Here is a 20,737-nt window from a genome sequence, read left to right as displayed (position 1 = left end):
CCTACAAGGCTGGGACCAGGTCCCCCAGGAGTCCCTCCCCTCCCCCTTCCCGCTGCCCCCAAGTCCGGGTCTCCCTGCCTGCACCATCACCATAGTCTTCACTGATCTTCCTGCCTCTACTTAAACCATCTCAAGGATGATCACTGCCTACAATATACAGTTCAGACTTTTGAGCTTTTTACTTATGGCCTCGACTGGCCTCCTCAGCCCGCTGCGAGTCTCCCATGCGTCCTCTCCTTCTTCTACCTGCTTCCCCAAATGTGTCTCCTGCATCCCCTGGGCTTTTGTGTTGCTCTCTGCACTCCTCAGATGCTGACGTTGAGCCAAGGTCCAGCAGAGTATGGCGTCCTCCGGGCCTGGTGAGGGCAGTGAGCATTCATGCTGATCGTGCCGTGAAAAGGTCATTCCTTCCTTTCACGTTCGACGCCTGTGGTGTGCCAGGCCCTGGACTAGGTGCTAGGCTGGATGTTAAAACTCACAAAGCACAGTCCCTGTTCTGAAGGTGCTTCCAATCCAGAGCTGCAGAACAGTGGCCCCAGTTAGCCAGAGGCAGTGGAATGGGGTTCCCGTGCTGGTTTCACCTGAGCTGGGGTCCAGAGCTGGCCCCAACTGTCTGTTAGGGTTTCAGCAGGCACCGTTGATTGACAGCGTTGCTTTGCAGGGTGGGGAATGGGGTGGAGACTTGGACATTTTGTTCCATAGATGTCTGTGTTGTTTAATCTTGAAATCAAGTGTGGGTTTAATATTTGCTTACGTATATAACTTGTTTTTTGATTGAAAAATAAATTCCTTTATTTAGGTCTCTTTTTGGCCTTCATATAGTCAGTGACCTGTGTCAGTGCTCCTTGTGAAGCCCCCGGGACACGCCCATGCTTGAACAAGCCCGTGGCTGCTCATCGTGGGGGAGCGTCCACACCCTGGGGCGTCGTGTTAAGAGGGTGCTGGAAAGGACTTCTTACAGGATTTGGCTTGAGTAATCTGGGGGAGGGTTTAAGGAAGCGGGACTCTGCTCTGGATTGGTGCTGTCAGGAAGCAGGCGTCATTCTGCAATTGGGAGTCTCAATGCATCGTATTTGGAAGGAGGACAGACTAGAGCCAGGCTAGAGCTGTCAGCTGTGAAGAGGCAGCAGCCACTCAGACTGGCTGGGACAGGGCACTGCTTGCCCTTTTTACAGCTTGGACAGTGCCCATGTTTTGTCTGTGTTCAGAGTGATAACAGAGGGGTCTTGTTTTTGTATTGATCCATCATGGTCAGAGTAGTCTGATGTTGATGTTCTATGAAATTTTAACCAGGAGACACTGAGGGCTCTATCTGTGAGTGCCAGGACAGCTCCTAGCAACACCAAGGCCTCTATCTGTGAGCACCAGGCCAGCTCCTAGCAACACTGAGGCCTACAAGATAGGACCAGATCAGCTCCCAGATGTCAGCGACTGGTCTTCTTTCTACCTGAAGAATCAGTGTGGTGGCCTCACAATTGCTACAGGTGCGTTCAGCCTCATGACTCCATGTGAGCACCCCGTGCCGATTCATCTGCCTGGCCACATCACCAGGTACTTGGACTCATTTCACTCCCTGGCTGGGACACAGCAGATAGCAGACCTCTCAGTTGTCAGACACATCCCACTGGCCTTCGGCTGCGCCCAGCCTGGCTTAATTGGCACCTCCCGATGCTTCTGGAGGCATCTGTGCTCCCAGCTCCTCTCTGGCATGTCTCAATGGCTTCCTTGTGGCCCACTTCACCTGTTCACAGCCCCATGACTTCCCCTGCACCGTCTATTGCCAGACTCATCTTCCTAAACACAAACCCAGCTGTGGCCCCTGCCTGAGTGCCCTTCACCTGCAGGATAGGCCCAAGCTCTCCTGTGTTCAGCCCTGGCCTTCTCTCTGGTAGTGGGGGTCTTTGCTGTGGGCCCTCCACCCCCTGGCCCTGTCCCACACCTCTGGAGCTTGCCGTCCCCAGGGAGCCTCACTAAAGCCTCTCCCTCTCAGCCAAGAGTTTGTGTCCGTCTCAAACTCCTCAAGAAAACAATGTCCTGGCACATTTCACTTGGCAGTTACTCCCGAGACCACCCCCTGCCCCCGCCCTGACGTTCTCGTTAGCCACATAAACACTTTATTCTCCTCTTTCGTATAAAATCCTGAGGGGTCTGGGAGCTAGAGCTAAGCAGGTTCTTTCTCCTCCTCAGCATGCTGGAGCACAGGCGGGCACCCAGAGGAGGAACTGCACCTGCTCAGGAAATAGCCGGAAGGGGAGGTGGGGGAAGGGGGAGCCGTGTGGCCCACTCGCTGCTCAGCATGTGATTAGCCGCTGCAGAGGGCAAGGTGGACTCCAGGAGGTGCCCTCGTGGCTGGGAAGGCAGTGTGTGTCCCCACACTGGCAGAGGGACTGTCTGTGAACAATGACAGCACTGCAGCAGGGAGCCCACTCGTGACTCAGGTTGTGCAGGGTCAGGGCCCCAGGCTGAGAGGCAAGAGGACAACAGGAGGGTAGCTGGAGCCACCAGTGGGCAGATGGCAGGGCCCGCGTACCAGGCTAAGGAGCGTGGACTTCATCCTGAGGGCACCACCGAGGGTTTTAGGCAGGCGGGTATTGCAACGGATGTGATTGATGTTTCAGAAACACACCGCTAGGGTCCTGGTGGAGGGCGGGGCAGGCGAGGAGGCCAGGTGAGGCAGGGGAGGTTGGGAGGGAGAGGGAAGCGGGGCAGCCCTGCTCTGGCCTGGAGATAATGCAGGAGCAGGTTTCAGGAAGGATGAGCTTGGCTCTGGGCAGCCCACAACTGCGGTGCCCGCGGACATCAGGGTGGTGCTGGCTTCGTACACAGAGGTGCTAAGGGGACTGACTGGGCAGTGGGGAGGGGCATTGAGAGATCCTCAGGCCACGCTGCATGCAGAGCCTCGAGGCTGCAGTGGGAATATCCAAGTCCAAAGCTGCCTCTGGGCCTAGAGCTGCGGGGTGTGAGAGCTCAGCAGGGCTCAGACCAGCCAGGTCCCAGGCAATGGAGGGACCCCCTGCAGCAGCAGCAGGCGTCACAGGGCAGGAAACGCATTGCAGGCTGGGGCTGAAGGCTCCAAAGGACCGGGCCTGGGCAGGCCAAGGGGCCCAAATGGCTGAGCTCTCAGTCTCTGTCCAGCTCTTGGACGGGATCTCCAGCCTGCGTTTCTCATGGGGAGGCTGGAGAGAGGCAGGCCTGGGTGGAATATCAGGGTGCCCACACAGATGGACTGCACAGAGCTGGGGAGGCCCAAGGAGCGCCCAAGGAGCATGGCTGGCTGCCCTGGGGCAGGCCGCCCTGGGGCAGGCCAATGACCTGTACCGCTGGCCCAGGCGACAGAAGAGTGAGGCGGCTATACCGTGCCATCTCCAGGGAGCACCTGGTAGACACAGCCAGGCCACTTACCATCGGGGTACCCCAGCACAGGCTTAACTCACTCTGGGCACCCCAGGGTCTCTGTCCATCAGTTGGGAACCCAACACACACCTTATGATGTAGCTGTGTGTGGGCAGAGGCTTGGCACTGTATTAATCTCCACTATTCATTTCTGGTCCTGTGTCTCCATCAGCAGGGAGGGCCTGGAGCCCCTCCCAACTTCATGTTGAAAGTGGCAGGGAGAAGAGTGACCAGGGGAAGGCAGAGAGCAAATCCCATTTATTGGAATTTCACTGACAGCAAATTGAGATGAAGGCTTCCCCCTCCCCTGAAACATGCCATCCTCTCTGCCCTCAGGGCTCAGCACAGGGATAAGACCCCCACTCCGCATGTCCCCAGAGGGCAGCACTCCAGGGTGGGGGGGGGGAGGGGAGGGGTGCTCTACGCCAGGCTGGGGAGCTGGGACAGGAGGGAAGACGTGCACCCTCACCTCTTGGCTCAATCCCTCTCCCCGGGACCTGGTGCTGCCCCCAGTCCCTGGGGTGGGCTGGCAGACAGGGCTCATGCAACAATGAGTAGACAGGAGGTGGCACGGAAACGTGGCCTTGGTGCCCCTTGGCGGGGGCGGGAGGACTAAAGGGGCCATGCTGTGGCCACAGCGGGTCCAAATGGAAGTATCTGCAGTGTACATACAGGAGGGTTGGAGAGAGGCATCCTTTTCCCCAGGCTGTGCCTGGGGACAAGAGAGAGGGGAAGTACAGCTGGCACTGCCGTGCCAGGGGCAGGGTCCAGGCCAGCCGTGCCACCTGAGCGGGCACAGCGAGCTGGAGCTCGGCTACTCCTTGGCGCGGCCAATGATGGTGAGGATGTACAGGAAGATGTTGATGATGTCTGTGTACAGGTTCAGCGCAGCAAACACATACTCTTCTGGGCTCAGGGACAGCTGCTTGTTCCCCAGCAGCAGCTGGGTGTCCACTGCGAGGAACTGGAGGTGACAGCACAGTGGTGTTGAGGGACAAGCCTGCCTGCCCAGCATCCCGCCCCCGGCCAAGGTCACCCCTCACTCACGCAGGTGAAGAGCAGAGCGCCCAGTGAGGCGTACACGATCTCCAGGATGCGGTTCCGGATGAAGATGCAGAGAATGGCGAAGATGAAGAGCACCACCATGCTCACCAGGAGCACGCCCATGCATGAGGTGAAGTCGTAGCGGGTCTGCAGGTGGGAGAAGAACGGGCCATGGGGCTGGGCCTGGGAAAGCTGCTCAGCCCCTGCGGCCACAGCCCAGCCACGGGAGGCCCCTCACCTGCATGGAGAAGATGACGACGGTGAAGCAGACGGCTGTGGTGATGCCCACGGCCATGATGACTGCCTCGGTGTTGTAGAAGCTGGCGATCATCCCCACCATGTACGACAGGCTGGCGGTCAGGACCGACTGTGGTTGGGAGACACAGGCTGACCTTGGGTGTGTGCCCCCATGCCACCCCTGCCCGCCCCTGCCTCATGAGCACAAGGAGAACCACGGTGACCAGGCCCGGAAGAGTGGGCGTGTGGGACTGCATGGCCGGACCCAGGCACAGAGGCTCAGGTTTGGGGGTTACCAGTGCAACAAGGTTCCAGGGGTGCTTTCGCCGGAAGTCCCCACAACAGCTGAGGACGATGAGAGAGATGAAGAAGACAGCATAGGAGACATAGTAGGTCCAGACATTCTCCCGGACAAAGCCCTTCACCTCCGCAACAAAAGTGAACACAGACACCGTGGACAGGGTCACCGACAGCTGCAAGGTCAGCACTAGGAACACCTGGGGAAGGAGCCGCTCAGAGTCATCTGCTGGGAGCCACACCCCGCACCGCCTTGGAGATGCCCCTACCCACCTTGCGGATGAAGGCCTGTCGGATGCTCTTGTCATCCCAGTTGGTGGCAGGGAAGTCCTGGTTGTCATAGTAGGATGGGGGACCCTCCTCCTGGTAGTTTCCATGCTGGGGTGCTGAGAAGCAGACAGGCTGGGTCAGTGCCACTCACAAGCACCTCCCCCTGCCCTCCCGGCCACCCCACCCCTCCCTTCCTGAGACTCACAGTCAGGGTCTTGTCCTGGGAAGACCTGTGGCTGTCCATAGGGGTTGGGGGGGAAGGGGCTCTGGGGATATGGCCCCTGGGGGTAGCCCCCTTGGGGATAGGGGCCCTGTGGGTAGCCCTCTTGTGGGTAGGGGCCCTGTGGGTAGCCCCCTTGGGGGTAGGGACCCTGTGGGTAGCCCCCTTGGGGGTAGGGGCTGGGGCCATGGGGGTACCCTGGCTGACCGTAGGGGGAGGGCTGGAAAGGGGGCTGTGGGTAAGGGGCCCCAGGGTAGGGAGGCTGAGCATAGGGGGGCATGGGTGGCTGGGGCCCCCCCGGATATCCAGGGTTGGGGGGAGGATAGTTGTCCCCAGACACCAAAAAACTCTTTTCATGGGACATGGCCTCGGGTTCCGCGGTCCGCCCCTAGAGAAGACAGACAAGGAACAGTGGAACAGTTGGCTTGACGACAGTGTCGGGACCCAGCCCTGCGCAACTCCACCTGCTTCTGGGAACCCAGGGGGAAGCAAGGGAAGACCGTGACCTTTGCCCCGGGCTGTGGGGAGCCCCGGAGCCTGGGCCCGGAGAAGCGCGTGAGGACCGGACGGGCGGCGCCGTGGGTCCTTCCCAGGGCTCTAGGCCGCCTTTAGGGTGGGGGAGGGGCCGGGCGAGGGGACGACCGCCAGCCTCGGGATTTGGGGCTTGGGTCGTTTCTCACAAGCAACCGGAGGCCTGCGCCGCTGCCGGCGTCTCCCGGGTGGGAGCTCAGCGCGGAGGCTGGGGTCTCGTTCGGGGACGTGTGGGGTGTGCCCGGACCCTCCCCTCCGCATCCCGCCCCTTAAGCAGCTTTAAGGGGCCGGAGCCGGCGGCTATTTCTATCCCAGGAAATCCCCGGGCCATCTGTGACCAACAAAGGCCCGAGCCCCCCCACCCCCGCGAGCCCAACAACAGGGCCCAACGGCCCCTGGCTCCGGGGTGGGGGGATCGGGCCTGGATCGGCTGCCGGTGCCTGCCAGTGGGGTACGCCGGGAACAGCGGGGTGCGGGGGTGTGTGGGGGATGGAAGCGACCACGGGGCGTGCGGGGAACAAAGCGGGCGTGGGGCGAGGCGGGTAGGGGCTGCGGCCGTGGCACTGGCACCGAGAGCGGATGGGCCCTCCGCGGGCCGGGGGCGCACAGGGTCACGGGTCCAGTAGTCGCCGCAGCGCGCCGCCCCCTCCCTCCGGCTCCAGGCCGCCGCGGCTCCCCGCCCCCACCACCGCCGCCACCTCTGGCCGCGAGCTGCCGCGCGCCCCGGCCGGACCAACTTACTGACCCGAGGCGGCCACGCTCGGATGCGCAAGATCCGCGTGGGGGCGGGGGCGGGGGCGGGGGCGGCCGGCCGCGCGGCGCAGCGGGTCGGAGGCGCTCCTGGGCTCGGGCCGGGGACTCACCGGTGGCCGGGCGCCGCAGGCCGGTACGCACGGTGTCCGCTGCGCGGCCGCGCGGTGATGGCCGATGCGCCCGCACCCGCACCCGCTCGGCGGCCGCTCGGCTGGGCCTGCGCCTGCGGCTCGGAAGACGCAGCGGGGCCTTGTGACGGGGCGGGGCAGGGGGCGGGGCAGGGCGAGCTTCGGGGTGGGCGGGGCAGGTGGGCGGGGCTTCCGCGGACCCCACCCGCTGCGCCGCCTTGCGTGTTCCTCTTCGCTCCGGCCAGAGGCCCGCCTCTCACTGTCTGCCGAGGGGTGGGGTCGGGCGGTGGGCGCTGAAGACCCCTGGAGGCAGAAGTCTGGTCTGGCCAATTTGACTGGCCGTTCGGTAGTTAAGAAATTTATTCCTAAATGCGGGATTTGCTGAAGCTGCCAGGGACTGACCGTCCGTTCTCGGCCTTAAAACCCGACGTTCACTTCTTTTCATCCAGGTCTATCCCAAATCAAGAAGCCTAATCCTTTAGTTCCCAAATCGAGGCCTCGTGGTTTAATTGCCCCATTTGCTCTGTCAGCCCAAACTCTGCCAGGCCTGCTACTAGAGACCCTTTTTTATTTTTTTAATTCTTGTGGATACATAGTAGGTGTATATTTACGGGCTACATGGGATGTTTTGATACAGGCATGCCATGGATAATAATCACATCAAGGTAAATGGGGTATCCATCAGCTCAGGCATTTGTCCTTCATGTTACAAACAATCCAGTTATACTCTTGGAGTTGTTTTAAAATGTACAATTATTCTTGACCACAGTCACCCTTTTGTACTAACAAATACGATGTCTTGTTTTCACACTAGAGACCCTGAACGCTCGCTTGTCTGCCTAACGTCCTCACAAGCTGCGAGGGGCTGAGGCTTGGGGATACAGCAGGACTGGAGGCCAGGCCACCTCCCTGCTTAGCTCCCAAGTCCTCTTGGGGGAGCAGTGACTGACACAGGCCGGGTACATCCTGCTGCCAGCCTTCCCACCCGGGGCCCAGACCCCACCTGCCCTCCCGCCCTTGGAGGGCCGGCCTCTCCCAGGCCGCTCTGAGTCCTGCACCTATGGTGCGCTGGCGCAGTGTTTAGCAGCCGGACCTAGTGAGGGGAAGCCTGGGGTGCATGTTTTGCACATGCGCGTGGTGTGAATACTCCACCGGGGCTGGTTTCAAGTTTACCCCCAGCTGGACAACCAGTCCACAGAAATTCCCGAAACTGTACCAGTCTGCTTGTGGTGTGAGTGGTGCCTGTGGCAGGCCCTCTGCAGCCAGGGTCGGCGTAATGGATAACCTGTGATGAGTTCCATTAGAGAAAACGTGGAAAAAGCAGGGATGGATTTACCCTTGTAGAAGGTAACTTCTACCTTTGTAGAAGCAGAAGCTCACAAAATTTGAGAGACCTTTAAGAAAAATAAAATGCTTGCTGGGCGCGGTGGCTTACGCCTGTAATCCCAGCACTTTGGGAGGCCAAGGCGGGTGGATCACAAGGTCAGGAGATGGAGACCATCCTGGCTAACACGGTGAAACCCCGTCTCTACTAAAAATACAAAAAAAAAAAAAAATTAGCTGGGCGTGGTGGTGTGCACCTGTAATCCCAGCTACTGGGGAGGCTGAGGCAGGAGAATGGCTTGAACCTGGGAGGCAGAGGTTACAGTGAGCTGAGATCGTGCCACCGCACTCCAGCCTGCGTAACAGAGTGTGACTCTGTCTCAAAAAATAAATAAATAAGTAAATAAAAATAAAATAGCTGGGTATGGTGGCTGGCACCAGTAATCCCAGCACTTTGGGAGGCTGAGGCACGTGGATCATCTGAGGTCAGGAGTTTGAGACCAGTCTGCCCAATAGGGTGAAACCCTGTCTCTGCTAAAAATACAAAAATTAGCTGGGCATGGTGGTGCGTGCCTGTAATCCCAGCTACTTGGGAGGCTTAGGCAGGAGAATCCCTTGAACCCGGGAGGCAGAGGTTGCAGTGAGCCAAGATTGCACCACTGCACTCCAGCCTGGACTCCAGCAGAGGGAGATTCCGTCTCAAAGAAAATAAATACTTTTTTTTTTTTTGAGATGGAGTCTTGCTCTGTTGCCCAGGCTGGAGTGCAGTGGGATGATCTCGGCTCACTGCAAACTCCGCCTCCCGGGTTCACATCATTCTCCTGCCTCATCCTCAAGTAGCTGGGACTACAGGCGTCCTCCACCATGCCTGGGTAATTTTTTGTATTTTTAGTAGAGACAGAGTTTCACCGTGTTAGCCAGAATGGTCTCAATCTCCTGACCTCGTGATCCGCCTGCCTTGGCCTCCCAAAGTGCTAGGATTACAGGGTAAGCCACTGTGCCTGGCCAAAATAAATAAATTTTTAAAAATTAAATAAATAAAGTAAAATGCTGAGTACAAAGTTGAGTAAAGGGCTTCAGGAGGGGTCATGTAGGCAGAGTCCCTAAGTGTTTTTAGATTTATGTTAAATCTGCCTTAAAAACAGAGTAAGGGGCTGGGCACGGTGGCTCATGCTTGTAATCCTAGTACTTTGGGAGTCCAAGGTGGGTGGATCACCTGAGGTCAGGAGTTCGAGAACAGCCTGGTCAACATGGCGAAAACCCATCTCTACTAAAAATACAAAAATTTGCTGGGCATGGGGACAGGCGCCTATAATCCCAGCTGCTCGGGAGGCTGAGTCAGGAGAATCACTTGAACCCAGTGGGTGGACGTTGCAGTGAGCCGAGATCACGGCACTTCACTCCAGCCTGGGTGAAAGGGCGAAACTCCGTCTCAGAAAAAAAAAAAAAAAAAGGCAGAGTAAGGGAGATCATGCCAGAGGGGTGGCTATGGGGGTTTGTGGGGAAGGTAGGGCCAAGCAGAGGGAAAGGCCAGTCCCAGGCCACTGAGGCAGGAGTGGCCTGTAGCTCTGCAGGAAGAGCTGAGAGCCTGGAGCCCTCTGAGCATCAGGGTGTGCAGGGGGCATGGGGCCAGAGAAGGGACTGAGGTCTGGTCAGGTGCAGCTGGGCAGGGGGCAGGTCCTCAAAAGGACTTTGGGTTTTTTTTTTTTTTAGACAGAGTCTCACTCTATCACCTTGGTTGGAGTGCAATGGCACGATCTCAGCTCACTGCAACCTCCATCTCCCAGGTTCAAGCTATTCTCCTGACTCAGCCTCCTGAGTAGCTGAGATTATAGGCACCTGCCACCATGCCCGGCTAATTTTTATATTTTTAGTAGAGACAGGGTTTTACCATGTTGGCCAGGCTGATCTCAAACTCCTGACCTCGTGATCCACCTGCCTCAGTCTCCCAAAGTGCTGGGATTACAGGCATGAGCCACTGCGCCCGGCCCCCAGGACTTTGGTTTCTACTGTTGCCGATGCTGGGAGCTGTAGCAGCTGCTGGTGTCATTTTACAAGGCTCACCCTGACACCTCTGTTGAGGACCCACCATGGGAGTGGCAGACAGAGACTAGTTAAGAGGTTAGCCTAGCTACCTAGCGAGAGATGCTGGAGGCTGGGACCAGGGTCGGGGCAGCAGAGGTGTGGCATGTGCAGGGCTAGGAGTGCAGGCTGGCCAGGGTCCTCAGCTCCCTGGAGGGAGGAACAGCAGGGGTGGGGCTGGGTTTTGGTGGGCTGAGGGGTGAGTGGGAAGTAGGAGATGGAGAGCGGTAGTGGCCACAGCTCTTTGAAAGGCTGGAAGCAAACGGAGCTTGGGTGATGTGGGAGATCTGTGGCGAGTGGGAGTGTGGACTCTGAAGGCACCGCCCAGGTTTGAGGCCTGGTGCTGCTATGGGCCTGTCTGCACCTCCGTTTCCCTTTCTGTGGTGAGGATTAGCAGCAGCAAGGAATGCAGTGGAGCCATTACCTTGTCACCTTCTGAGGTTACTTGTGACGATGCCAATGATGGTGTGAGATGGGGAGGTGCAGGCAGGACAGAAAGCTGCAGGAATGGGCAGGCAAGACCTGAGGCGGGAGGAAGGCTGTGCTGCAATGCACATTCTTGGAGACCAAGGGTGGGGAACCGCCCATGCTCAGCACCTGGCAGGTGTGAGGGACCAGGAGCAGGGTTGAGAAGGTTGCTGGGGGCGTTGAAGGCCAGCCTTGGCCGGGGGCGGGCCTGGAGACCCAGCACTTTGTGTGCAGAGGGTGTCATGGACACAGAGGCTTGGAGATCCTGAGTGAGGGGCAGTGACTCAGGCCCCTTGGTGGGTTTAGTGGGGCGGGTGATTGGCCATTTTCGGGCCATGGAGGCCAGGGGAGTGGAGGGCCACCAGAGGACACTCCTGTCTACCCTGCCAACCAGGGGCTGGAGTGGGCCAGGTAGGACCGGTGGGCTGGGCTGGGTTGGCTGGAGGGTCCTGAGGGGTCCAGCCTGGCCAATACCTCCTGGTCAGCTGGGGGTTGAGGCTGCAGCAGGAGAGGAAGCATCTGAGCCCCAGTACCCAGGCCTCAGCGCCCAGGGCCCAGCTGCTCCCTCCCTCCTTCCGTCTTTCAGTTTCACTTTTGTTTTCCTGCTCCCAGCAGGGTTAGGCTTGCTGAGGGGCAGGCACAGGAGTCCTGGCTGAGCTCATGGCCTGAGGCTGCCTAGCGGCCGCGGGGAATGTAAGTGCTGTGTGTGGGGCCACCCATAATGGGGGAGCATTGAGGACACACCTCGGAGGGGCCTGGGGAGGGGCAGGAGGGGTGGAATGGGCTGTTTCCCTACCCACCTGATGCCCCGTCCCAGGGTTGCAATGGCGGAGGCAGAGGCAGGGGTGGCAGTTGAGGTCCGTGGACTGCCCCCTGCCGTGCCCGACGAGCTGCTCACTCTCTACTTTGAAAACCGCCGACGCTCTGGAGGGGGACCTGTGTTGAGCTGGCAGAGACTGGGCTGTGGGGGCGTCCTTACCTTCAGAGAGGCTGCAGGTGAGAGGGCTGGCTGAAGGGACAGCCTGGGTGCCCTGATATTCTAATGCCTGACGTCCTGCCCCGCCCCTGCCCACAGACGCCGAGAGGGTCTTGGCCCAGGCAGATCACGAACTACATGGTGCCCAGCTGAGCCTGCGGCCAGCTCCACCACGAGCCCCTGCACGCCTGCTGCTCCAAGGACTGCCCCCTGGCACCACACCCCAGCGCTTGGAGCAGCATGTTCAGGCCTTGCTGCGTGCCTCGGGGCTCCCAGTACAGCCTTGCTGTGCCTTGGCCAGCCCCCGGCCAGACCGGGCTCTGGTCCAGTTGCCCAAGCCCCTTTCTGAGGCAGGTGAGAGGCAGGGTTGGGGTTGAGGTGCTGGCTAGGGGAGATTCCCTGAGCTGACCTGCACATACCCCACAGATGTCCGTGTCCTGGAGGAGCAGGCCCAGAATCTGGGCCTGGAGGGGACCTTGGTGTCCCTGGCCCGGGTTCCCCAGGCCCGAGCGGTGCGTGTGGTGGGGGATGGTGCCTCTGTGGACCTGCTGTTGCTGGAGTTGTACCTGGAGAATGAGCGCCGCAGTGGTGGGGGGCCCCTGGAGGACCTGCAACGCCTACCCGGGCCCCTGGGCACTGTTGCCTCCTTCCAGCAGTGGCAAGGTGAGTGGGGCTGGGCAGACCGAGCCGACCGTCCCTCTCCTGCAGAAATCTGACAGGCTTTCTGTCCTTTCCCTTCCTCCAAGTGGCAGAACGAGTGTTGCAGCAGGAGCACCGGTTGCAGGGCTCAGAGCTGAGCCTTGTCCCCCACTACGACGTCCTGGAGCCCGAGGAGCTGGCTGAGAACACCAGTGGAGGGGACCACCCGTCCACCCAGGGGCCTAGGGCTACCAAGCATGCTCTCCTGAGGACCGGAGGGTTGGTGACGGCTCTGCAGGGTGCAGGGACTGTGACAATGGGCTCTGGCGAGGAACCAGGGCAGTCAGGGTCCTCTCTGAGGATAGGTCCCATGGTGCAGGGTACAGGGATTATGACAACGGGCTCTGGCGAGGAACCAGGGCAGTCAGGGGCCTCTCTGAGGACAGGTCCCATGGTGCAGGGTACAGGGATTATGACAACGGGCTCTGGCGAGGAACCAGGGCAGTCAGGGGCCTCTCTGAGGACAGGTCCCATGGGGTCTGTGGGACAGGCAGAGCCAGTCAGCTCGATGCCCATGGGGTCTCTGGAACAGGAGGGGCTGGTAAGCCTGAGGCCTGTGGGGTTGCAGGAACAGGAGGGGCCCATGAGCCTGGGGCCTGTGGGGTCTGCAGGCCCAGTGGAGACCTCTAAGGGGTTGCCGGGGCAGGAGGGCCTGGTGGAAATTGCCATGGACTCACCAGAGCAAGAGGGGCTGGTGGGTCCCATGGAGATCACCATGGGGTCTCTGGAGAAGGCAGGGCCTGTGAGCCCAGGATGTGTGAAGCTGGCGGGGCAGGAGGGCCTGGTGGAAATGGTGCTGTTGATGGAGCCAGGGGCGATGCGCTTCCTGCAGCTCTACCATGAGGACCTTCTGGCGGGCCTGGGAGACGTCGCTCTCTTCCCACTTGAAGGACCGGATATGACTGGCTTTCGGGTGAGTGACCCCTCAGGACTCCTCACCTTCAGCCCCCTCCTCCTACTGGGGACTCAAAGTACCTTTCCTGTGCTCCAAACCTGCAAACTCCATCTCTGCAATGGCCCTGCAGCTCTGTGGAGCCCAGGCTTCCTGCCAGGCGGCTGAGGAGTTTCTGCGGAGCCTGCTGGGCAGCATTAGCTGCCATGTGTTGTGCCTGGAGCACCCGGGCAGCGCCAGGTTTCTCCTGGGCCCAGAAGGGCAGCACCTTCTCCAGGGGCTGGAGGCTCAGTTCCAGTGTGTCTTTGGGACAGAGCGCCTGGCCACAGCCACGTTGGACACAGGCCTTGAAGAGGTAGAGATGGAGTCCCACCCCTGCCCTCCCCTTTCTCACGCCTCTGCCCCAGGCCTCCTCTGCCCTTGCCCAGAGGCTAGTGGTCCTGACATCCTCTCCCTACAGGTGGACCCTACCGAGGCCCTCCCAGTGCTCCCTGGCAACGCCCACACCCTGTGGACCCCAGACAGTACAGGTGGTGACCAGGAGGACGTGAGCCTGGGTAGGGCTCCCTGGGAGCCCTCAGCACATCCTGTGGCCCTCACTTGACCTCACCCCCTGCCCTGCTCTGTGCTCCCATCTGTCTACTGACCCATCTTAGGCCCACCCTGTACCCTAAAAACTTGCTCCCCATCTTTCACCCATTCCAACTCCTCCTGGGTCCAGCCCCTGACCCAGTGGCCTCTCCCTGCCCCCAGAGGAGGTCCGAGAACTGCTGGCCACCCTGGAGGGCCTAGACCTAGACGGGGAGGACCGGCTGCCTCGGGAGCTGGAGGAGGAAGGGCCTCAGGAGCAGCCAGAGGAGGAGGCGACCCCAGGGCATGAGGAGGAGGAGCCTGTGGCCCCCAGCACTGTGGCACCCAGGTGGCTGGAGGAGGAGGCCGCTCTGCAGCTGGCCCTTCACCGGTCACTGCAGCCTCAAGATCAGGCGGCTGAGCAGGAGGAGGCTGCTGCCCTGCGGCAAGCCCTGGCCCTCTCCCTGCTGGACCAGCCCCCGCTGGAGGCAGAAGAGCCCCCAGATGGGGGGACTGATGGCAAGGCCCAGCTGGTGGTGCACTCGGCCTTTGAGCAGGATGTGGAGGAGCTGGACCGGGCGCTCAGGGCTGCCTTGGAGGTCCACGTCCAGGAGGAGACGGTGGGGCCCTGGCGCCGCACACTGCCTGCAGAGCTGCGTGCTCGCCTGGAGCGGTGCCATGGTGTGAGTGTTGCCCTGCGTGGTGACTGTACCATCCTCCGTGGCTTCGGGGCCCACCCTGCCCGTGCTGCCCGCCACTTGGTGGCACTTCTGGCTGGCCCCTGGGATCAGAGTTTGGCCTTTCCCTTGGCAGCTTCAGGCCCTACCTGTGAGTCTACCTCCTGGACTGAGGGACGGTGGGGTGGGCTGGTTAGCAGGGGCTAGTGCCCCAGGCATGGCTCTGACCCCCCGCTTTTCCCCATGCATCAGTGGCGGGGCAGACGCTGAAGGGGCCCTGGAACAAGCTGGAGCGTCTGGCAGGGAACACCGGGGAGTTCCAGGAGGTGGTGCGGGCCTTCTACGACACCCTGGACGCTGCCCGCAGCAGCATCCGTGTCGTTCGTGTGAGTCCATGCCCTGTCTCTCTGGCCTCATGGCGTCCTGGGCTCTTGCACCATTAGCGCCTTGCCAAGTCTGTGGCCTGTCCCTCTCGCCTACATCAAGGTCAGCTGACCAGGAGCTGACAGGCTCCCAGCCCTGTTCTCTGCCCAGAGGGCGTTCCCAAAGTGGGTAGGGAAACAGGAGGGAACAGAGTGGGGGCCTTGGGATCTGATAGGCCTGAGTGAGGGGCCCCACTCTGCCACTCGTGGCTGGGTCAGCAGGGACTATGGGACCAGCTCCAGGCCTCAGTTTCCTTATTTGGAGCATGGGGCGGTGATGCCATCTTGTGGTCATTTTGAGGATTACTCGCTCCACAGATGCGTCCCTTGTGCTGTTCTGGGCGCTCTTCTGCCTCCACAGAAAGGCCCGGGCTCGCTGCGGTCACTGTGCTGATGACACTGCGCGGGGCACTCTCTTTTTTGAGACGGCATCTCGCTGTGTCTCCTGGGCTGGAGTGCAGTGGCACGATCTCGATCTCGGCTCACGGCAAGCTCCGCCTCCCGGGTTCACGCCATTCTCCTGCCTCAGCCTCCCAAGTAGCTGGGACTACAGGCGCCCGCCACCACGCCCGGCTAATTTTTAAAAAAATATTTTTAGTAGAGACGGGGTTTCACCATGTTAGCCAGGATGGTCTCGATCTACTGACCTCGTGATCCGCCTGCCTCGGCCTCCCAGAGTGCTGGGATTACAGGCGTGAGCCACCGCGCCCGGCCTTGCACGGGGCACTCTCAACTCTTGATGCCCAAAGTTGTGCGTGGGGCCAGCAGCATCACCCTCCACCAGGAGCTGGTCAGAAATGCAAAAAGAACCTCTGGTTGTCCCCAGACCTCACCACCATCATCACCACCATCACACCATCACCATGACCCTCACCACCATCATCACCACCATCATCACCATCACCACCATCACCATCACCACCACCATCACACCATCACCATGACCCTCACCACTCACTGTCATCACCACCACCATCACCATCACCTTCACCACTCACTGTCGTCACCACCATCATCACCATCACCACCATCACCATCACAACAGTCACCATCACCACCACCATCACCATAATCATCCCCTCATCATCATCATCATCACCATTACCATGACCCTCACCACTCACTGTCATCACCACCATCACCATCACAACAATCACCATCACCACCACCATCACCATAATCATCCCCACTCATCATCATCATCACCATCACCATGACCCTCACCACTCACTGTCATCACCACCACCATCACCATCACCTTCACCACTCACTGTCGTCACCACCATCATCACCACCACCTTCACCACTCACTGTCGTCACCACCATCATCACCACCACCTTCACCACTCACTGTCGTCACCACCATCATCACCACCACCTTCACCACTCACTGTCGTCACCACCATCATCACCACCACCTTCACCACTCACTGTCGTCACCACCATCATCACCACCATCTTCACCACCACTCACTGTCGGCACCACCATCACCACCACCACTACCACCACCACCATGGCCACTATCATCACCACCATTAGCATCACCACTGTCACCGTCAGCTTCACCAACACACCGTCACCGCTCACCGCCACCAGCATCACCACCACCCAGACGCACTGACCTCATATCCTGGTGGTTTTGTTAATTATACGTACTTGGTTCTTCCGGTGAGCACCTTGATGACTTTAAATGGTATGCTTGAATTTTTTTTTTTCACTTGACAGCTTTAGAGATTGTTTCTTGCCTTCCCGCATGGAAGATGAGGAGAATGGGCCTCGCTTCTCTCTCTTTTGCCTCCTCCCTCATCTTCCATCTCAATTTGGTCAGTTACATTATTTTTATTATGTAGTAAAGGTTTCTGTAACTATCACAAAGCCTCCATGCGTGGGCCATAGGTTGGTAGACATACTATAATAATGAAAAAACATTTACCACTGAGCCATAGAAAGAGAAGTGAAATCCTAGTTATTAAAATTCTGTTCTGTGAAAAAGATGTTCTAGGATTCAAGGCTAATGGCTTTTCTTTTTTGACTTTCTTCATTTTTTCCAGGCCATTCTTGACCCCCGGGTTACTCAGTACCCCGCTTGTCACCTTTTGGCACAGACTCTTTTGTTTAGTGGGAGTATCTCCTTGAGTGGGTGCTAAACATATTTGACTTTTAAATTTACGTATATGTGAACATATATGTTTAAATATATACATTTATATATTAATATGTACATTTATATATATAATTTTTTTGAGACAGTGTCTCTCTCTGTTGCCCAGGCTAGAGTGCAGTGGCATGATCTCGGCTCACTGCAACCTCCACCTCTTGGGTTCAAGTGATTCTGCCTCTGCCTCCCAAGTAGCTGGGATTACAGGCACACACCACCACACCCAGCTACTTTTTGTATTTTTAGTAGAGATGGTTTGTTTTTTTTTTTTTTTTTTTTTTTTTTTTTGAGACGGAATCTCGCTCAGTAGCCCAGGCTGGAGTGCAGTGGTGCGATCTCGGCTCACTGCAAGCTCTGCCTCCCGGGTTCACGCCATTCTCCCGCCTCAGCCTCCTGAGTAGCTGGGACTACAGGCGCCTGCCACCACGCCCGGCTTATTTTTGTATTTTTAGTAGAGACGGGGTTTCACCATGTTAGCCAGGATGGTCTCAATCTCCTGACCTCGTGATCTGCCCGCCTTGGCCTCCCAAAGTGCTGGGATTACAGGCGTGAGCCACCGCACCCGGCTGAGACGGGTTTTTTTTTTTTTTTTGAGACGGAGTCTTGCTCTGTCACTCAGGCTGGAGTGCAGTGGCACGATGTCGGCTCACTGCAAGCTCCGCCTCCTGCGTTCACGCCATTCTCCTGCCTCAGCCTCCTGAGTAGCTGTGACTACAGGCGCCTGCCACCGCGCCCGGCTAAATTTTGTATTTTTAGTAGAGATGGGGTTTCACAATGGTCTCGATCTCCTGACCTCGTGATCCGCCCGCCTCTGCCTCCCAAAGTGTTGGGATTACAGGCGTGAGCCACCGCGCCCGGCGAGACGGGGTTTTGCCATGTTGGTCAGGCTGGTCTCGAACTCCTGACCTCAAGTGATCCACCCACCTTGGCCTCCCAAAGTGCCAGGATTACAGGCGTGAGCCACTGCACCCGGCCGACTTTTAAATTTATATTGCCCTTTACAATTAGAGGTATTTTGCAACTGTAATTTGATGTTGGTATGAACTTCCATGTTCTCGTGTGTCCTAATATGCCCTTATTTGTCCTCATTCTTCATTACTAGTTTGGCTGGATATAGTGTTCAGGTTCAAAATATGTTTTTCCTCAGATATTTGAAGACATTGCTGTTTTTCTTCATTCTTAAAAGAATATTTTTCTTGGAAAGTTAAAAAATATCCCCCCATGGTTTCTTAGCATCTGGTGTCGGTAATGAGAGACCCAATGTGAGAAGGTGAGACTTCTTCCGGTTTGCATATTGACCTTGTTGTGTGTGTGTGTAAACTTGCAGGGTTGGCCAGGTGCGGTGGCTCACGCCTGTAATCCCAGCACTTTGGGAGGCCGAGGCAGGCGGATCACGAGGTCAGGAGATCGAGACCATCCTGGCTAACACAGTGAAACCCCTTCTCTACTAAAAATACAAAAAAATTAGCCGGGCGCGGTGGCAGGCGCCTGTAGTCCCAGCTATTCAGGAGGCTGAGGCAGGAGAATGGCGTGAACCCGGGAGGCGGAGCTTGCAGTGAGCCGAGATCGTGGCACTGCACTCCAGCCTGGGCGACACAGCCAGACTCCCTCTCAAAGAAGAAGAAGAAAAAAAACTTGCAGGGTTTTCTTTCACTCTGAAGGTTGAGGTTTCCTGGCACGTGGGTGCCAGGGGCGTTGTCTTTCCTCATTGTCCTTCTTGGCATTTCACGGATCTTGTGTATCTGAAGATGTTCCTTCAGCTCAGGGAAGCGTCTTCCCTGTGTGTGCTGGAGCTCCGGCCAGTGGAGCTCCTGCTATGTGGGCTCAGACCTCAGGCCCCCTCACCTGCTCCCTTGGAGTTCCTTTCTCTTCCGTTAGCTTCTCACTCTGCGTCAGTTCCTGAACTCCATCTAGAACACTAGCTAGGTCTTCAGTTTGAACCACTTCCTCATTTGGCTCACCCCCTCTAGATTTAGCTCAGCGTCCCTTTCTGAATGCAGGAGCACTCTGGTTTTCAGACTAGTTCCTTTTCATAGCAGCTAGTTTTGTTTAATAGACGTGGTGTTCTTTTGCAACCCTCTGAAGAAACTATTTAAAATTTCTTTAAAAGTGTTTCCCAGGGCTGTCAGGTTGGTCACCTGAGGCCTTCTCTCCCACCTGGGTCTTTCAGCACTGAGAGGTCCGTGGCATCTCCTGGTGTTGGAGTCAAGTCCTGTAGGCAGCATAGGGCCCTGGCTCAGCTTTTCTCTGCAGAGGCCTCGCTTGAGAGGGTGGGGTTTGCCCGCCCGCAGACCTCCACGGGAGGGGGAGGGGTCAGGCCTCCCCAGCAGCCCCTGAAGTCACTTGCTTCACGGAGGTGTTACCGTCTGCTGCTGGACAGAGCATGATGGGGGCTGCAAGGGCTCCCTCAAACCCTGGACTCCTCCAACAGAGGGCTCCTGGTTGCCAGGCTCAGCTCTGCCCTGCGTCGGCCCCAGGGCGTAGGGAGGGTGTTTAATCCTGGCCCGGGCCTTCCCCGCAGGTGGAGCGCGTGTCGCACCCGCTGCTGCAGCAGCAGTATGAGCTGTACCGGGAGCGCCTGCTGCAGCGATGCGAGCGGCGCCCGGTGGAGCAGGTGCTGTACCACGGCACGACGGCACCGGCAGTGCCTGACATCTGCGCCCACGGCTTCAACCGCAGCTTCTGCGGCCGCAACGGTGAGGCCTGAGCCGGGCAGGGGCGGGGGCTCTGCGCACCTCGACCACCCTGACCTTGCCTCGTCCCGCCCTGCAGCCACGGTCTACGGGAAGGGCGTGTATTTCGCCAGGCGCGCCTCCCTGTCGGTGCAGGACCGCTACTCGCCCCCCAACGCCGATGGCCATAAGGCGGTGTTCGTGGCACGGGTGCTGACTGGCGACTACGGGCAGGGCCGCCGCGGTCTGCGGGCGCCCCCTCTGCGGGGTCCTGGCCACGTGCTCCTGCGCTACGACAGCGCCGTGGACTGCATCTGCCAGCCCAGCATCTTCGTCATCTTCCACGACACCCAGGCGCTGCCCACCCACCTCATCACCTGCGAGCACGTGCCCCGCGCTTCCCCCGACGACCCCTCTGGGCTCCCGGGCCGCTCCCCAGACACTTAACCGAAGGGGCCACCCTCTGGCCTCCTGCTTCCCAGGCTCCCGGCTCCGCACAGGCTGATGCTCCCCGCCCCCAACTGTGGCCGCCTGAGCTGTCCCCGGGGACGCCCCTGCCTCCCTCTGCGGGCTCCAAAAGGCGGTGTGGGGGATGGCGGTCAGCAGCGGCCGAGGGGGGCTGGGCTAGGTCCCCGCCTGGGCCGACCCCACCACCAGGGGTCAGCAGAGCCCAGGAGGCGACACCGCCCGCCCGCCGCTCCCAGACCTCGCCCGAGTCGGCTCTGTTGTTTGAATAAACGTGAACGTGAACCCAGGCGGAAGGGACCCGGGAACTCTGACTGCGACCTCTGTTTGGGGAGTGGGGACCTCCGCGGCCCAGGGGCGGGATCTGCTGCTTCCGAGGAGGCGTCGGGGTGCGGGGCGGGGCCCGGAGCTCACCGGGGCGAGCGCACGACGTTCCCGTGTCGCGCACGCCGGCGCAGA

The 20,737-nt window shown here is 59.0% G+C and overlaps 2 protein-coding genes across 11 annotated transcripts; one reads left to right on the top strand and one right to left on the bottom strand.

Annotated features, from left to right (window-relative positions):
• Positions 1–3,633: 3,633 nt before the first annotated feature.
• Positions 3,634–7,543, bottom strand: GRINA (glutamate ionotropic receptor NMDA type subunit associated protein 1). 2 transcript variants are annotated; one of them, XM_055116067.2, is made up of 7 exons: positions 6,856–7,543; positions 5,447–5,849; positions 5,245–5,357; positions 4,971–5,171; positions 4,676–4,804; positions 4,441–4,584; positions 3,634–4,357 (listed from the first exon to the last, which is right to left on the bottom strand). In XM_055116067.2, exons 2-7 carry the CDS (start codon positions 5,823–5,825, stop codon positions 4,208–4,210), a joined length of 1,116 nt encoding a protein of 371 aa, XP_054972042.1. In that variant the 5' UTR covers positions 5,826–5,849; positions 6,856–7,543; the 3' UTR covers positions 3,634–4,207. The 2 variants fall into 2 exon arrangements, with proteins under 2 accessions (XP_054972042.1, XP_054972044.1); XM_055116069.3 differs by having other exon boundaries at positions 6,738–7,000.
• PARP10 (poly(ADP-ribose) polymerase family member 10) lies at positions 6,013–20,586 on the top strand. Of its 9 annotated transcripts, none has more exons than XM_063606986.1 (12): positions 6,013–6,443; positions 11,362–11,439; positions 11,564–11,742; positions 11,822–12,076; positions 12,149–12,385; positions 12,469–13,334; positions 13,447–13,668; positions 13,774–13,870; positions 14,067–14,711; positions 14,813–14,946; positions 19,663–19,837; positions 19,914–20,586. In XM_063606986.1, coding segments are annotated over exons 2-12 (3,159 nt in total). In that variant the 5' UTR covers positions 6,013–6,443; positions 11,362–11,437; the 3' UTR covers positions 20,261–20,586. The 9 variants fall into 9 exon arrangements, with proteins under 9 accessions (XP_063463056.1, XP_063463060.1, XP_063463062.1 ...); XM_063606990.1 differs by having other exon boundaries at positions 6,054–6,443; positions 11,359–11,439; XM_063606992.1 differs by having other exon boundaries at positions 6,097–6,443; positions 11,359–11,439; positions 13,774–13,843.
• The last annotated feature ends 151 nt before the right edge of the window (positions 20,587–20,737 follow it).

This window comes from Pan paniscus, chromosome 7 (assembly GCF_029289425.2).
Source record: "Pan paniscus chromosome 7, NHGRI_mPanPan1-v2.0_pri, whole genome shotgun sequence".
NCBI classification, from domain to species: Eukaryota; Metazoa; Chordata; class Mammalia; order Primates; family Hominidae; genus Pan; species Pan paniscus.
The sequence above is the reverse complement of the archived record's forward strand: the minus strand, read 5'-3'. Positions and strand labels throughout refer to the sequence as shown.

Bases quoted from the DNA above. Each gene is read 5' to 3' on its own strand.
- GRINA (XM_055116067.2), bottom strand. From the start codon at position 5,825: ATGTCCCATGAAAAGAGTTTTTTGGTGTCTGGGGACAACTATCCTCCC. The intron at 5,358-5,446 runs GTGAGTCTCAGG...TCTGCTTCTCAG, and splicing joins CCCAGGACAAGACCCTGACT to CACCCCAGCATGGAAACTAC. The intron at 4,358-4,440 runs GTGAGTGAGGGG...TGTCACCTCCAG, and splicing joins GCGCTCTGCTCTTCACCTGC to TTCCTCGCAGTGGACACCCA.
- PARP10 (XM_055116062.2), top strand. From the start codon at position 11,526: ATGGGCTGTTTCCCTACCCACCTGATGCCCCGTCCCAGGGTTGCAATG. The intron at 12,077-12,148 runs GTGAGAGGCAGG...CATACCCCACAG, and splicing joins CAAGCCCCTTTCTGAGGCAG to ATGTCCGTGTCCTGGAGGAG. The intron at 19,838-19,913 runs GTGAGGCCTGAG...CCCGCCCTGCAG, and splicing joins CAGCTTCTGCGGCCGCAACG to CCACGGTCTACGGGAAGGGC.